General features: G+C 52.1%; 1 protein-coding gene across 3 annotated transcripts in view; it reads right to left on the bottom strand.

Annotated features, from left to right (window-relative positions):
- Positions 1-6,302: 6,302 nt before the first annotated feature.
- The window catches only part of USP20 (ubiquitin specific peptidase 20), a 41,978-nt gene continuing 32,939 nt past the window's right edge, over positions 6,303-15,341 (bottom strand). For all 3 annotated transcript variants that reach the window (XM_060251815.1, XM_060251816.1, XM_060251817.1), the window contains 7 exons: positions 14,753-14,922; positions 13,418-13,499; positions 11,199-11,307; positions 10,731-10,833; positions 8,949-9,020; positions 8,385-8,569; positions 6,303-6,473 (listed from right to left, as the gene is read on the bottom strand). In XM_060251815.1, coding sequence (XP_060107798.1) covers positions 8,409-8,569; positions 8,949-9,020; positions 10,731-10,833; positions 11,199-11,307; positions 13,418-13,499; positions 14,753-14,922 — 697 coding nt within the window. In that variant the 3' untranslated portion in view covers positions 6,303-6,473; positions 8,385-8,408. The remainder of the gene's footprint in view (positions 6,474-8,384; positions 8,570-8,948; positions 9,021-10,730; positions 10,834-11,198; positions 11,308-13,417; positions 13,500-14,752; positions 14,923-15,341) is intronic.

The following is a 15,341-nucleotide window of genomic DNA, read 5'->3' as shown; positions in this document are numbered from 1 at the left end:
GCGGGGGTGGGGGAGCTGGTCATCAGCACTTGCTCACACTGGAGAGACCACGACCGATTCCGCAAACTGCGTCCCTTTGAGTGATCCCCAAGAAGATTGGTGGCTGAGCGAAGGTTGGGTTTGAAGCTCCTCTCCTAAACATCTGCAGTTTCTGGATCAAGCAAGCTCATGGCCACTCTCCGTTCTGGCAATAGCCAGCTGGTCACCACATCAGCCCGACACGCTGGACCGCCAGACAGGAAAACACAAGCGTGTGGCCCAAGCTCCTGTTCAAGTCGATGGCTTGCAGAGGTTTAGACTATCGCAACGACACCCATTTGGATGAAAAGAGCTTTCAAACGCAGTGCTGGGAGACAGTTTGTGGTAATCAGCAGGTGAACGCCTGAGGGCTGTTTCTCGACTACAGCGCACGGATGGACAAAACTGTTGGCTTTTGCCAAGTGGTGATTTCTAGCGTGTGCACGCGACTAGACCTGAGGTCTCTTGTTGGCTGGCATGGGCAAAACTTGCCCGAAAGGGGTGATAAAGCCCTCCCCTGCTGGGCGCTGCAGGGAACTGCTTGACACAACTGGAGAGGGGGATCAGGCAGCGTCAGGAAGGTTGGATGAAGCACCGCGGCTGAAGGAAACCTCCAGGTTGTGAAGTAACGGACTTCACTGCAGGTGGGCAACAGCAGGGGAGGATCGTTGCCTTTATGCCCTGCGGATGGTTTCCTGGAAATACCTGTTTTTCCACTGTAGGGAAAGGGCTGGTCTTTGTTTGTAGCTGGCAGGAGTTAACAGTTAACTTCCTGGGGAGGCAAGAGCCAAACGCCCACCACTCCCCAAAAAACTCAGGGGCCACTTGGCTGAGCTCCGTGGGCACTGGTACTTGCTGCCAGTCTGCCAGTTCTCTGTTCCTATATTGCTGCGGGATTTCCACGGGGTGGGGTGGGGGGGAAGCAATGGTTGAGTTAATCCCCACTCTTTGCCCTACTGAGCCCAGTGACCACAGCAGCACTGCCTTGTAGAGCTACAAGGGCCTCTTTCCCTTCCCAGTCTACTCCTGGTCCTGCAGAAAGAACCTTGCAGGCCTCCATTAGCACGCTGCAAGGAGCACCAGTGCTTCTGCTCTTGCCGGTTACGATAAAGCCCTCTCCTCTGAACGCCTGTGAGAGGAAAGACAGCGATCGAGCAAACAGGGACTTGTGCATCATCATGGCCAAGCATTCAGGAGTTGTGGCAGCAATGTGAGATGGAAACTGCAAGAAAGCCGCTCTCTTGCATTGCTGCGGTAAATCCTGGCCTGGCCCCAAGTTCCTTTTAGAAATTAAAATTTCCACTTGTCAGGGAGTCCGTGCTCACTTCCGTTGGCTAGTCAGTGCTGTCCTTTTTCTGTAGAACTAGTTGTCAGATAACACAGCAGCCAGTAAGTAGTGCAGAAACTCTGCTCCCCAAGCAGAACTGCTGAAGACTCCACCCCCCCCCCCAAGACACCACCTGAAGACACAAGCCGAGAGCCCCTGCTGCCGTAAGCACCCGCTTCTGGCAACTGCAGAATGCCCCCTGTAGTGCTGGACTGGAAACCCCAAACTGGGTTAAGCCTGCAGCAGATCCCATGTCCTCCTCAAGATCCGCAGATCTGCAAGCAGGAAAGCAGAGTGTTTGAGAAACCCAACAGACACAAGGAGGCGCCTACAGGTTTTGGCGGGGACCCGTCTACTGTCTTAGGAGGCTGCTGGAGCAGGAAGCAGCCTGTTTTCTCCCCTCCTCCTCTTTTAATTTTTTTGTCTTGGTGCCATTGATGTGAAAGAGAAATGTCCGCTTTTTAATATACATATATAAATATATAGATATTTAATCTAGGTGGCAGTATATTATTGTCACCCTACCGGGAACGTCTGAATTGACTGCAAGGTGTGTCTGGCTCACCCGGGAAGAGAAAGTCCGAGGAGTTTTTACAAACTGAGGCCTCTAGCGAACAGCTTGCTCCTTTACATTGCTGAGGATATTGTTTTTAGACAGTTTCCTAACCACCATCTAAAGTTAATTAAAAAGCCTCCCTTCTACTAAGTGCACATTTTAAATGACCAGGTAAATATGTACCTTGATTACGGAGGTGCTCCTGGGCACGAACCCAGCTGTCACATTTGAAGCGGTGATGCTGCCTTGCAAGCACCCTCTCCAGGTATTTTTCTTGTGCTGAGCTCAGGGGGAAAAAGTTTCCAGTGCCGTCCAGTTTGAAGCCGCAGCAAGGCAGGGAGCGATCGGCTCGTGTCCGCAGTCTCACCAGCAACAGTTGGTTTGGCCACATTTTTTTAAAAAAATAAAAAAAAAAATCTCAATTGGGAATTTCAAGAGGGATCTTCAGATGCTTTCCGAGTTGCCTACCCAGCCAGTGAGCGCACAAAGGGAAGGGGTCTGAGAGAGACGGGTGATCCAAGATGGGGCTGGAATGAACGAACGTGGCGCAGATCGCCCAGCTGGGCTCAGAGCGAGGGCGATGATGCTGCTGGGGCTGCTCTTAAAAATATCTCCCAAGTCTTCACCCGAAAGCACTTCTTGACACCAGAGCAAACAGGCTTCCCGGGGATGGAGCAGTTCCATCTTCAGGAAAAGGTCCTGCCCTTCCACTCCAAGTCCACAGAGCACACGTGTTTATCGTACCTGCTTGGGAGCACACACGTAGAGTTTGACTAGGATGGCCAAACTGCTAACTTTGGAACCAGTTGCTAAAAACTCTTCTTGACTCTCAGTCCTGCTGAAGGGGAAATACTTGTGACCCTTCCTCTGTGTCGCCCTCCCGGCCTCCCTTGCACCCCACCCCTTCCCTCCCTTGTCTTGACCTCCCCTTTTCTTAACATCTGTAAATATACAAAAGGAAAAAAAAAACATATTTACTGAAAGTTGTGTTTTAATGCTAAATATTTTTCAAAGGTTCTGCATATTGATCCCACTCTTCCTTTCATGCTTGAAGTGTCAAAAAAAAAAAGATTTTAAAAAATAAGCCAAATTATATTTTAACATACGTCAAGCACTTTTTTTAAAAAAACGCATTGGTTTGTGGGTGTTTCTACACTGAATTCCTTCATCTAGGTCTTGGTGGCATCTTAATGTGTTTTGTGTGGGTTTCATAGCCCGAAAAAGTGTTTTAAAGAGGTTCTGGTGTTTTGTTCTATTTGTTTCTGGCGACAGAATTCTATTGAATAAAGTGCTTCCATTTGAAAGCAAAAAATGGTCTTGGTGAATAGTGAATTGGGAGGAGGTGAGAACCCATTCTAGTTATTTCAAAAGAGCTTCTCTAACTAAGTACTAATTTTCACTCAAGGAATAGTAAATAACTTGGCCCGTTTCCTTCCATAGAAAAACAGTGATTAACTCTGGAGACAGCCAGTTTGGTGTAGTGGTTAAGTGCACAGACTTTTTATCTGGGAGAACCGGGTTTGATTCCCCATTCCTCCACATGCAGCTGCTGGAATGGGCTTGGGTCAGCCATAGCTCTCGCAAAGCTGTCCTTGAAAGGGCAGCTTCTGAGAGTGCTCTCTCAGCCCCACCCACCTCACAGGCTGTCTGTTGTGGGGGAAGGAGATTGTGACCACTCTGAGTATAGGGCAGGATATAAATCCAATATCGTCATCTTGTAGAAGGGCCAGCAAGTAGCAGGGGGTGGGCAAAATCTAGCCCCAGGGAAGGACAGCCCTTGGCTTGCAGTGGCTGAGAATCATTGCTTTAAGTCAAGGTGTGCCCCTCAAGATCCCAGCCAGGTTGGGCCCATCCGCCCAAGACTATTCTGCTATAACTTCATGCAGATTCTGGGGCTCAAATTAAGACCTGCTTTGCACACTGCCTAGGAGGAGGTCTAAATTGCACCCACTCTGCATGGATCCTGCAAAGAAGCCAGATGGGAGCTTCCAAAAGGTGATGAATACGTGGAATTCCCTGCCACAGGAGGTGGTGGCAGCTACAAGCATAGACAGCTTCAAGAGGGGATTGGATCAACATATGGAGCAGAGGTCATAGAATCAGAGTTGGAAGGTACCTCCAGGGTCATATAGTCCAAACACCCCCCCCACACACACACAATACAGGAAATTCATAAATACCGTCCCGCCCCCCCTCATTCACAGGATCCGCATTGCTGTCAGATGGCCATCCAGCCTCTGTTTAAAAACCTCCAAAGAGGCCACCACCCCTTGAGGTCCATCAGTGGTCAGTTGCCACAAGGTCTAGATGGAACTCTCTGTCTGGGGCAGGGATGCTCTGTCTTTTTGGTGCTTGGGGGGGCAACAGTGGGAGGGCTTCTAGTGTCCTGGCCCCACTGATGGACCTCCTGATGGTGCCTGGCCTTTTTGGCCACTGTGTGACACAGAGTGTTGGACTGGATGGGCCATTGGCCTGATCCAGCATGGCTTCTCTTATGTTCCAGCTGGACCTCTAATGCAGCTCCAGCTTGTTAGCCTTAAGAGGCAGGGTAACTGTTCTGCACTTTGCCGTAATTTTCCTCAATATGGAGACTGCAGTCGTCATAAAAATGGAGCAGCTTCCCCACCCAAAGCTTTTGCATTGCAGGGTAGCCTCAGCGTGGCCCTCAGGAGGGGGGGGCAGCACACACAGGGATATGACACTGATCCAGCTTGAATGCAAGCACATTTATTGGTGGATGTTCTCAGCACAAAGGAGGGCCTTGAGCAAGAGCACAAGAGCTAATTGCCCGGAGCACAATGGCAGAGGCTGCCCGAGAGCCCCCCGGTTGGGCAAGAGACACCAACAACCCGGTAACAAAAGATGCAGAGAAATGCCAATGTCTCCAAGTGCTTCGCAGACACAAGAGAGGAAGTATTTTTGCATCTACACATCCAGGCCAACAAGGGAAAGAGAGACATGGAGTAACACCTACTTTTGTTTCCATGGCCGTTTGCTGCACCAAATGCTTAGCGTCCAACCCCCCCCCCCCCCCAGGCTCCAAGGAGGCCCACGTTGACCAAAGGTCTTTGTCCTTAGCAACCTGTTTCTCTGTTCCCACAAATGTTAGCTCATCCTGCAACTCACCAAAACAAGGGGAAGAAAGTGAGCTGGCGTGTTGTATTCTAGATGGAGAAGGGAAGGGGCTGGGGAATCACAGCCAGGCCGAGGCAACCACCAAGCTGCCAAACAGCCCCTCACTCACTCTAGACTCTGCTGGAATCCAGGGGCACCTTTAAGACCAGCTGAGTGCAATGCTGGGCATAGGCTCCTGTGGCCGTGCCCACTTCAAGTCTTAAAAGTGGCCGCTGGACTCAAACTTTGTTCTAGACTCTTAGCCAGAATACAGAACTGCAGGCTACTCCTGTCCAGCTGGAGTGCAGCAGTGGGGGCTCCAAGAATGGTGGCTCGGCCTTGCCGCATGGGCTGGAGCACACGAGGCAATCCCCAGAGGAGCTACCGCGCAAGTGGCTGACAGGTCCTGGGCTTCGAGCAGTTCCAGTTTCACCACAGAAGGCGGCTGGGGCAGGATGAGGCGCGTCTTGCCTGCTTGGCTTCTCGTGATGTGAAGGAGAGAGGGTCTTTTTTCTCAGGGATGCTTCCTGCACATCTGGTGGGACCCTGCTGCAAGCAGTCACGGCAACAGAGAGGCCTCATCCAGCTGCCTCTGCAGTCTTGAGAAGCCACCCCTTCCTTCCGGGAGGCCAGCCTCAAGGGGAAGGGGAAGAGAGGGAAGGGGCTCAGGTGGAGGCTGAGAAAGGAAGAGTTGTGACAATGGGGATTGCACCAGCAAATCAATCAATCAATCCATGGACAACCCCCTGCTTCAATGTTTTGAGAAGTTCCTTCCCACGGGAACAGGGGAAGCAACAGGAAGGGGAGGGCCTTTGTGCAAAAAAAAAAGGAAGGGACTTTCTCTCTGGCTTTTCAAGTTGCCAGCTACCTCTGTCTAAGAATACCGCTCAACCGCCCCTGCCCCAAATGTTCCCAAGTCCTTCACAGTCTGGCTCTAGCAGAACCAGCTAGAAATGGTATAAATCCAAGAGGGGGGAAACGGAGAAGAAAAGCCACAGTGCGTGATGCCTCCTGGTGGCACCCAAGGAGCAGGCGAGGTCCTGGCTACACGAGGCCGCCAGGCTCACCAACGGAAATGGCACAGATGAGAAGCTGAGCAGGAAGCGGGGAATTCTCCTCTTGAGGTCCTCTGCGGACACAGCAAGCCTAGCCCAGAGCGGTGTGGGGCCGATGGGGCACCCCCCTCTCAGCCACAGAGGCGCAGACTCAGACCGAGACAGCCTCCCGGATCGTGTCATGCCTGTGAGGCTGCAAACGAAGAGCCGCCAAGGCCTCGTGAAGCTTCGGCAAGCTTCAAATCCACGTCGGGTTCTAGTTGCAGTGTTCTCCTCTGTGAGCAGGAGAGGGCGGTTAGTGTGGCTTTGTACATCTGAGTTCCAAAAAAGGAGAAAGTGTCCAGATCTGCTCCTGGGATGCAGAATGTCCACTGCCCGAGGGGAATCCAGACCCCACCACGGCCTGGAAAGAACAGAGACAGAGAGAAGGGTTACCCCTCCCTTTCTAGCAGGTGTTCTCTCAGCCCCAGACGGTCCTTTACATCCCGATTCTCAGCGTTTGGAGCAGCTGAGCCCCACATCGTAATGGCCATTCTTGAGTTGAGTATCTGTGAATTCCGCCAGGAATGGCAGCAACCATGTTGCTCAAAAACTTCAAAGAGGTGAGAGAGTTGCCATATTTACACACTGGGGAGTGGAAAAACAGCGACTGTCAGTGATAAGTGTGGAACGTGAACATATGAAGCTGCCTTCTACTGAATCAGAGTCTGGGTCCATCAAAGTCAGTCTTGTCTGCTCAGACTGGCAGCGGCTCTCCAGGGACTCAAGCGGAGGTTTTTCATGCCTACTTGCCTGGACCCTTTTTAGTTGGAGATGCCGGGGATTGAACCTGGGACCTTCTGCTTCCCAAGCAGATGCTCTACCACTGAGCCACCGTCCCACAACAAAATCTGTAAACTTCCAGGCGCATGGACATGAACCCCCAAGTACTTCCAAACTGAAATGCTAAGAGCCTTCATTCGGTGATGCTTTTGATGCAGGGAGGCCTAGAACAAGCAGGCAGGCATTTGGTTTTGCTCCCCAGGATTCGAAAGTTAAAGATGACAGGCACGTTTAAAAAACAAAAATGAATTTTGAGCAGCCACAAGTAAGCCTGTCCTGACGAACAGAAGCCTGCAGGACGACTGAGTTTCACTGTGGCTAATTTCACAACAGAGAGTCTGAAAAGATCTCGCCTCTTTGGCCGAGTCCTCAGAGAGATAAACTTCCCACAGGAGCAGAGACACGGGGAAGGCGACATGTGCTGGTGGGGCCCAGAGACAGCCAGGGCTCTCCAAGGCCTCTGCAAACCCTCCTCGCAGAGACTGTCCTGAGAGGCGATGTCAGGGACTGCACCTGGGACGGTGCCACTGAGCTGTGACCAGAGTTCCCCCTCGTGGTGCCCCTGGGTCCTACAGGCCTGCCAGTCCTTCCCCTGGCGCCCCATCAAGCTTCTCAGGAAGTGGGCAGAGCCACTGCAGGGCAGGGCTTTCCCACTAGAGGACCAGGAGGTGACAGCCTCCCCTTCGTTAATGTTCCCCCTTGAAGCTTCCCTTCTTGTGGGAGGTCTGAGGAGGGAGCCGCTGCATTTAGTCCCGCCTTCCCCGGAAGGCGTTTGGGGTTTGGTTGTGCCTCCCCCAGAAGCCACGTTCGGGATGGCTCTCGCCACCTGCTCACAAAATTCCAAATGTGCTTGCTGACTCCGAGAGGCTGGGTATCCCGACCCTCTCCCACACACTGAACATATTCAAGGCCTTAGACCAAGCCGACCCTGTTAATCTACCGATTTGCCACCCTCTCAGTTACTAGAGCGCCCTGACAACGGGCCAAGATTACCCCTCCACTGCAGAGCGGGAGGCTGAGATCTCTGTAATAGGAAATGCCAGAGACTGAACTGGGCCGACCTGCAAGAGATGGGCTCTGAGCGAGGAGATTCACTTCCCCCATTGCCTTCTGAGAATCCCCCCAATTGTCGGGCAGGGCCACTCCAGCAAAGTCATCTTTCTACTGCTACTCTTGGGCAGCTGCCCTCAGTCTAAATCTAATGCCGTCATTCTCAGAGCTGAAGTCTGGTTAAGAGGAGGCGTTGGCTCTCCGGCAGTATTCCAGACCTGTTCCCGGTGGCTACCTACGGTGGCCCACGAGCCTGATCCAGATCCGGTCGCTGCAAGAGGAAGGGGAGGGAGCCGCTGATCAAAAGGTCAGTCTGCATTCCACCAGGTTAGGGCCAGGACAGAAAAGAAGCAGTGCTGATTAGATGGACCAGTGTGGCCTGACTCTCCATGAAAACAAGCGACCTCTCCGACTCCAGCTTGCAAACATTTGCTCTGCCTACCTTCTTGGTGCAGTCCGCTCTCGCTCAGGCAGCCCGGGTCTCGGCTTCGATCTTCTGCTCCCCATGCAAACTCTCCAGCTCTTGCACCTGGGCCACGTTCTGCCGGATGGCGATCTCGGGGCCTCCGCCGTACAGCGTGCTCAAGTAGACCCAGGTCTCCTCGGAAATCTGCCCATAATCGGCTCCTGGGGAGGAGGAGAGGGATATGCCACCAACGAGGCCTCTGCTCACTTCTGTTGCAACGCTCCCTTATCACTTTGCCCAGAGCACGGCTGTCAGCGTGGCACGAGATCTAGGAAGTCAAACTGCTCCCACTGAATTCCGCCTAAGGCTCCTGCCCAATCCCAAGCAGTCACAAGAGCTGCCCCATTTCTAGCTGTGGCACAACAGTGGGCTGGGCCGGCCCCGTCACTAGGCAATTGCCCAGAGTGCCAAACTGAGTGCTTCCATTTGACTTGGGGCTGCTGTCAGTGCAGGGGGGAGCGCCAGAAGTGAGCCCTGCCTAGGACCAGCCCTGACGGCGGGGCAAGGACAGATGTGAGCTAGGAGAGGAAGAGGCCTTACCCTGCTTCACCTGCATGTGGCCACTCCCTTTCGCCACGGCGATCCTGCTGTTGTCAATCGGTCCGGGCGGCTCTGCAAGGAGAGGGAAGGTCACAAGCTGCTCTCTCCTGACCTCCCTGCCTTCCCTTTTCCTCATAAGCCCGCATCTGCTTCTGCAGCTCAGCCAGGCTCAGGATCCACTCAAGAAGACCATCAATTAACAGAAAAGGACAACTCAAAACTAGCTTCCAGAGAATCTTCCTACACCACATGTTTGAAAGCCAGTTTGGTGTAAGTGGTTAAGTGGGCAGACTCTTATCTGGGAGAGCCGGGTTTGATTCCCCACTCCTCCACTTGCACCTGCTGGAATGGCCTTGGGTTAGCCATAGCTCTTGCAGAGGTTGTCCTTGAAAGGGCAGCTGCTGGGAGAGCCCTCTCAGCCTGTCCCCACCTCACAAGGTGTCTGTTGTGGGGGGAGAAGATATAGGAGATTGTAAGCCACTCTGAGTCTCTGTCCTTGAAAGGGCAGCTGCTGTAAGGGCCCCCTCAGCCCCACCCACGTCACAGGGTGTCTGTTGTCGGGAGAGAAGATATAGGAGATTGTAAGCCACTCTGAGTCTCTGTCCTTGAAAGGGCAGCTGCTGTAAGGGCCCTCTCAGCCCCACCCACCTCACAGGGTGTCTGTTGTCGGGAGATAAGATATAGGAGATTGTAAGCCACTCTGAGTCTCTGTCCTTGAAAGGGCAGCCGCTGCAAGGGCCCTCTCAGCCCCACCCAACTCACAGGGTGTCTGTTGCGGGGGGAGAAGATATAGGAGATTGTAAGCCACTCTGAGTCTCTGTTCTTGAAAGGGCAGCTGCTGTGAGAGCCCTCTCAGCCCCCCCCCCACCTCACAGGGTGTCTGTTGCGGGGGGAGAAGATATAGGAGATTGTAAGCCACTCTGAGTCTCTGTTCTTAAAAGGGCAGCTGCTGTGAGGGCCCTCTCAGCCCCACCCACCTCACAGGGTGTCTGTTGCGGGGGGAGAAGACATGGGAGACTGTAAACCACTCTGAGTCTCTGATTCAGAGAGAAGGGCGGGGTATAAATCTGCAATTCTTCTTGAATAAAAGGTGGGACTGCAATCTGGGTTTTCCTGGTTTTGTTCTCAGGAACTGCCCCCCTTTTCTGCCTCGTCCTTTGTCTTCCAGCAAGGCCTCCAGATCTCTTTCTCTTCTGACCTGTGAGGCTCCAAAGAAACCCAGATGTGCCTACAGTTGCTCCTACAAATCTGTCAATCTGGCCTGCTCTTACCTGGCACACGTGAGGGTTCTGCAAAGAGATGGCTCTTTAATTGCAGGGCTTTGGGAGCCTGCAATTCTGCAATACTTCCCCCCCTCCATACCTGTGAGTGGGATTTGTCCATCTAGCTGCCAAATGGAGGTAGCACCGTCTATCTCACAAAGCAGGATCAAGTCTCTACCCCCATTTCTTTGCTACCTCATTTTGCTGTATGCTTAGATGAGGCCTTAACTACAGGAATCTGTGGACTAAATCTTAATTTAAAAAAATATTGTCCATGGGCTCCAAATCCAGCTCTTCTCCTGCAGACCAACATGGCTGCCCTCTGAAACAACAGGCGGAACTGCCCAGAGGTGGAGGGAAGGAAGGAAGGAACAAGGGGGGCTGCCTCTCCATCAAGGGAGCTCAGAAGCGGATGCTCCCTGTCGCAGCCCAAAGGACTACGCTTGATCACAGATCAGGGCCAGCCAGACAATGGACTCCCTTGGCCCTCCCCTCCCAGCCCCCACTCCTCTGCTCTTACCGTTGTCTTTGCCTTTCACGAAGGCCTCCCACTCACGAAACCACTGCATACTGATGCAATAGATGACGCTTGGAGACTCCTCCGCCTGGAACGCCTTGTTCAGCTGATGGCCAACGCAGAGAGGGGGCACAAGAGGGGTTAGGGAGGCTGCAGGCAAAACCACAGCTGCCCACCCTGCCAGGCTTCAGAGGGGGGCCATGCCTGAACTAGCAGATGGTGAAGACCCCTTTTTTGTCCAAGAGGCAGGCGAGCCCCCGACAGTCAGAGCTGAGCCAGAGGGACGCAGGGCCCAGTTCAGCCTAAGGATGCTTCCCAAGAGCTGCAGGCTCTCAAGCGATTCTTATCCTGGGTATGACTTAGGGAAAGGTCCGAGAGTTCAGTGCTGGAGCACCTTCTCTGGCTGGGAAGAGGGAGGCCCCAAGCCCACATTTGGCCCTGCTTCCCCAGCTGTTGCCGGAGTCCCCCTACCTTAATGAAGGTGTCGATCTCGATCCTCCTCCTCTTGGCCAGGGCTTCGATCTCCACCTGGCAGACCGAGCACACGTAGAGGTGGTTCACGGCTGGTCCGCCACCAAACCTGGACATCAAGGAAATGGGATGCAAAGGATGCTCCACTTGGGTTGCCAACTCCAGATTCAGAAATACCTGGAGATTTTTGGGGGAGCCTGAGGCGGGGTTTGGAGAGGAGAGGGACTCCAGTAGGGCAGAAGCCATAGAGTCCACCTTCCAAAGCGGCCATTTTCTCCAGGGGAGCTGATCTCTGCCATCTGGAGATCAGTAGTAATAGTGTGAGATCTCCAGCCACTACTTGGGGGTTATCAACAAGCAAAGGAGACCTGGGGGAATGATATGGCTATAGAACGAAAGAAAAGCCCCAGGGTGACAAAAGGCTTGAGTACTTAACAACACTCTAAGCATCTCTAAGTAAGAGCAATATGTAAAGTAACAAGACCCACCATAACAAGGAAAATTCTACAAACAACTAAGTAATACTTAGGCCAACGCCATGCTGGGAATTATTAGGAAGGGAATTGAAAACAAATCAGCCAGTATCATAATGCCCCTGTATAAATCGATGGTGCGGTCTCATTTGGAGTACTGTGTGCAGTTCTGGTCGCTGCACCTCAAAAAGGATATTATAGCATTGGAGAAAGTTCAGAAAAGGGCAACTAGAATGATTAAAGGGCTGGAGCACTTTCCCTATGAAGAAAGGTTAAAACGCTTGGGACTCTTTAGCTTGGAGAAACGTCGACTGCGAGGTGACATGATAGAGGTTTACAAGATTATGCATGGGATGGAGAAAGTAGAGAAAGAAGTCCTTTTCTCCCTTTCTCACAATACAAAAACTCGTGGGCATTCGATGAAATTGCTGAGCAGTCGGGTTAGAATGGATAAAAGGAAGTCCTTCTTCACCCAAAGGGTGATTAACATGTGGAATTCACTGCCACAGGAGGTGGTGGCAGCTACAGGCATAGCCAGCTTCAAGAGGGGGTTAGATAAAAATATGACGCCGAGGTCCATCAGTGGCTATTAGCCACAGTGTGTGTGTGTGTGTGTGAATACACACACACACATATATTTGGCTGCTGTGTGACACAGAATGTTGGACTGGATGGGCCATTGGCCTGATCTAACATGGCTTCTCTTATGTTCTTTATGTTCTAACTTGCAATGTGGCACAGTGCAGTAACTCAGTACAAAAGTAACAAAGAGATCTCAAGCCAGTCCGAGAGTGTGGTTCAGCCAACAGTATTTCTTCTACAGCCACTTCAGACTTGGCCACCTAAAGGAAGCAGAGCTGTACCGGTAACTGATGATGTCCGGTTTCAGGGATCCTTAGTCTTCAGCTCACATAAATCTCAGAGCAACATCCCAATGTCTGAAATAAATTCCAAGAGGGGAAAAAAGTCTTCTAGCTGTCAGGAAGTCTATAGCCTTCCTCTGGATTGAAATATGATCCTTCTACTCCTAGGCTCAGCGTCCTCTGAAGGAGTTACTGCACTGACTCACATTGCAAGTCGTATTACTTTGTTGTTTGTGGAATCTTCCTTGTCATAGTGGGTTTTGTGACTTTACATATTGTTCTTAATTACAGATGCCAAATACCTTAGCGTGTTGTGAAGTACTCAAGTCTTTTGTCACTCTGGGGCTTTTCTTTCATTCTATAACCACTTGGAGGGTGGTAACCCCTACTCCACGCATCTACAACAGGGACTCTTCTTCCTGCAATGCCGGAGGTGGGCAAACTGAAGGTTTTCCCTAGCCTTGGGGAAGATGCAATTATGCAGAGTTGCAGGTGTCTACCAGCCCCCATTTTTGGCTCCTCGCTCCCATGTGCTGGCCAGCCTCTCTCAGCAGTCAAAGGACTAGAAGCTGGATCTCAAAAAGACAGGTCCCAGGAATCACAGGATTCTGAACTGTGCAGCTAATGAGGTGGGGGTAAGGAGTCTGCATTTGCAAGGCCCTCATATCTAGTTGTCATGTGAGCGCTTCAAAGCCTGTGCACAGGGAAAGAGTGAGACATTCCCCTCCCCCTCAAAGAATCCCATCCACAGTTCTTGGCACCGCTCCTATGAAGCTAGCCTTTGCATGCCTGGAAGAGGCTATCTTAGCCCCGGAAGGGTAAAAGGGTCACACAGCCAGAATCAAAGCCGCCTCAGCACTACAGAGCAGAGATGCCTTCCTACCTGTTGTACAAGTACTCCCATACGTTCTGGGGAAGAATCACCACGAGGTCATCGATGTAATGGTATTTATTTGGAGGGATGCCTGCAAATGAACAAGAGGGTTAAAACGGCATGTCCTTCCTATGGTGTGCTCTTCGGGAAAAGGCAGGGTTGCAGTAACTAAGCTCCTTGCTATACACGTGCGAGGAGAAAAGGACACCTGCCCTGAGGTACCAGCAGGTGGAGATGGAGCCAGCAGGACCTTCTGCTCCAAATGGAATCCACTCACCTCCTGGCCCAATGGGCACAACTCATTTGGGAAACCCCACATCAGGGAGGAGCACAGAATCATCGAGTTGGAAGGGACTTCCAGGGTCATCTAGTCCAACCCCAGAGCAACAAACAGCCAGGATGGATGTAAAGGGATGGATGTGCCATGCAGGCACCAGACCAAACTCTGTGAGGTCGGGCCCAGGTCTTACAACTTTACCAAAGTTAGGCCTCTAATGCAGGGCGGGGCTGAAGTCTCCTTTCAGCACAGGAAAACAGGCTGCGAAGGGGCTCAGGAAGCAGCCGTTCCCTGAACAGAAGTGCTGATCAATAATAACGGCCAAGATTTAAGCTGTTCCCGACAATTTAAATGAGGTGTAATTTCTGTGCTGTAACAATCTAATCTGCTTTAAACCTCCCCCGAGCGGGAGAATGGGAGAGAAAGACTCCACTAGGCATGGGCACGAACTGAACCACGAATTGCGATTTGTGCTCAAAATGGGCTAATTTGTGGCTTGTTCCAAACTAGTTTGTTTGATCGCCGTTGCTGGGGGTGGACTTCCAGGAGCCCTAGAAACACTCATAGCAGTTTGTCCATAGCTTGACTGGCAGCTCCAGGAGCCAATCATGGAGCTCTCATTCTGCAGCACGAAGAGAGAAGAGTTAGTTCTCCTTGCTGAAGCTGAAGCTGAGCTTTCCTGCTTGGGGGGGCTCTAACTCAGACATTCCAAGTCCAGTCTTCACCAAACTTGGAAGGTGGGTGGAGGAGAGCCTCCTAGAGACTCCCAGTGAGTTTTACAACTTCCAAACCAAACAATAAACCACGAACTGGTTCAGCAACCATACAACATTACAAAACAAACCTCTGGTTTGGGCAATCACATGAACCACGAACCGCCATTTTGGCATTCTGTGCCCATCCTTCGTACACAAGCACCATTCAAATTAAGTGAACAGACCAGATGCAATCCTGGATAGCTTCCAGAGGGAATTCCCCCTACACTTCCTGCCCCCCACTTTTGGAAGGGGCTCCCCACCTTTCAGCACAGCCACAGCGACCTTCCCGACCCGGAGCAGCCCCCTCACCTCCATGGGAGCAGAGGAAGGTGTGGTTGGTGATGGGGCCGGGCTCGGCAAAGGTGTTGAATTTGTTAAGCCATTCCCGGGAGATGTAGAACTGCAGCAGGCCGGGCTCCTTCATGGTGGCCAAGGAAACCACCTTCTGACGCTCCCGCACGGCCTCCTCGCTGCTCTTCCTGGGAGGGGAGAGGCCAGAGAGAGAGAGAGAGACGGTGGTGGGCCAGAGCAGAAAACAGCCAGTGCCAGGCCCTCCCTGCCCCATCTGGCACCACTGGGTTATTTTGTAGGTGAGGAAGAGTCACATAAATCAGTGCAATGTACTGATTAGAGCAGAGTTCCCCAACATGACGTCTGTGCACGTCCCGGCGCCCACCAACACCTCTTCTGCGCCTCGCCGAGTGTTTTTAGGAAGTGGGAGGGGTCAGGTCAGGCTTTTGTCCAGCAAGACTTCTGATTGGCTGTACAGGTTATTTTTAAATGTTGCTTTGCTGGCAGCTGCCACCACAGTGCAAGGATCTACCCCGCGTTACGGAAGTTAAGCTGTGGCAATCATTTCTGTGTCTGGCTCCGCCTTCTGCAGCAGCCATTTTGTTGC

The sequence above is a fragment of the Heteronotia binoei genome, chromosome 12 (assembly GCF_032191835.1).
Source record: "Heteronotia binoei isolate CCM8104 ecotype False Entrance Well chromosome 12, APGP_CSIRO_Hbin_v1, whole genome shotgun sequence".
NCBI classification, from domain to species: domain Eukaryota; kingdom Metazoa; phylum Chordata; class Lepidosauria; order Squamata; family Gekkonidae; genus Heteronotia; species Heteronotia binoei.
This window is presented reverse-complemented; position numbering and strand designations above follow the sequence as displayed.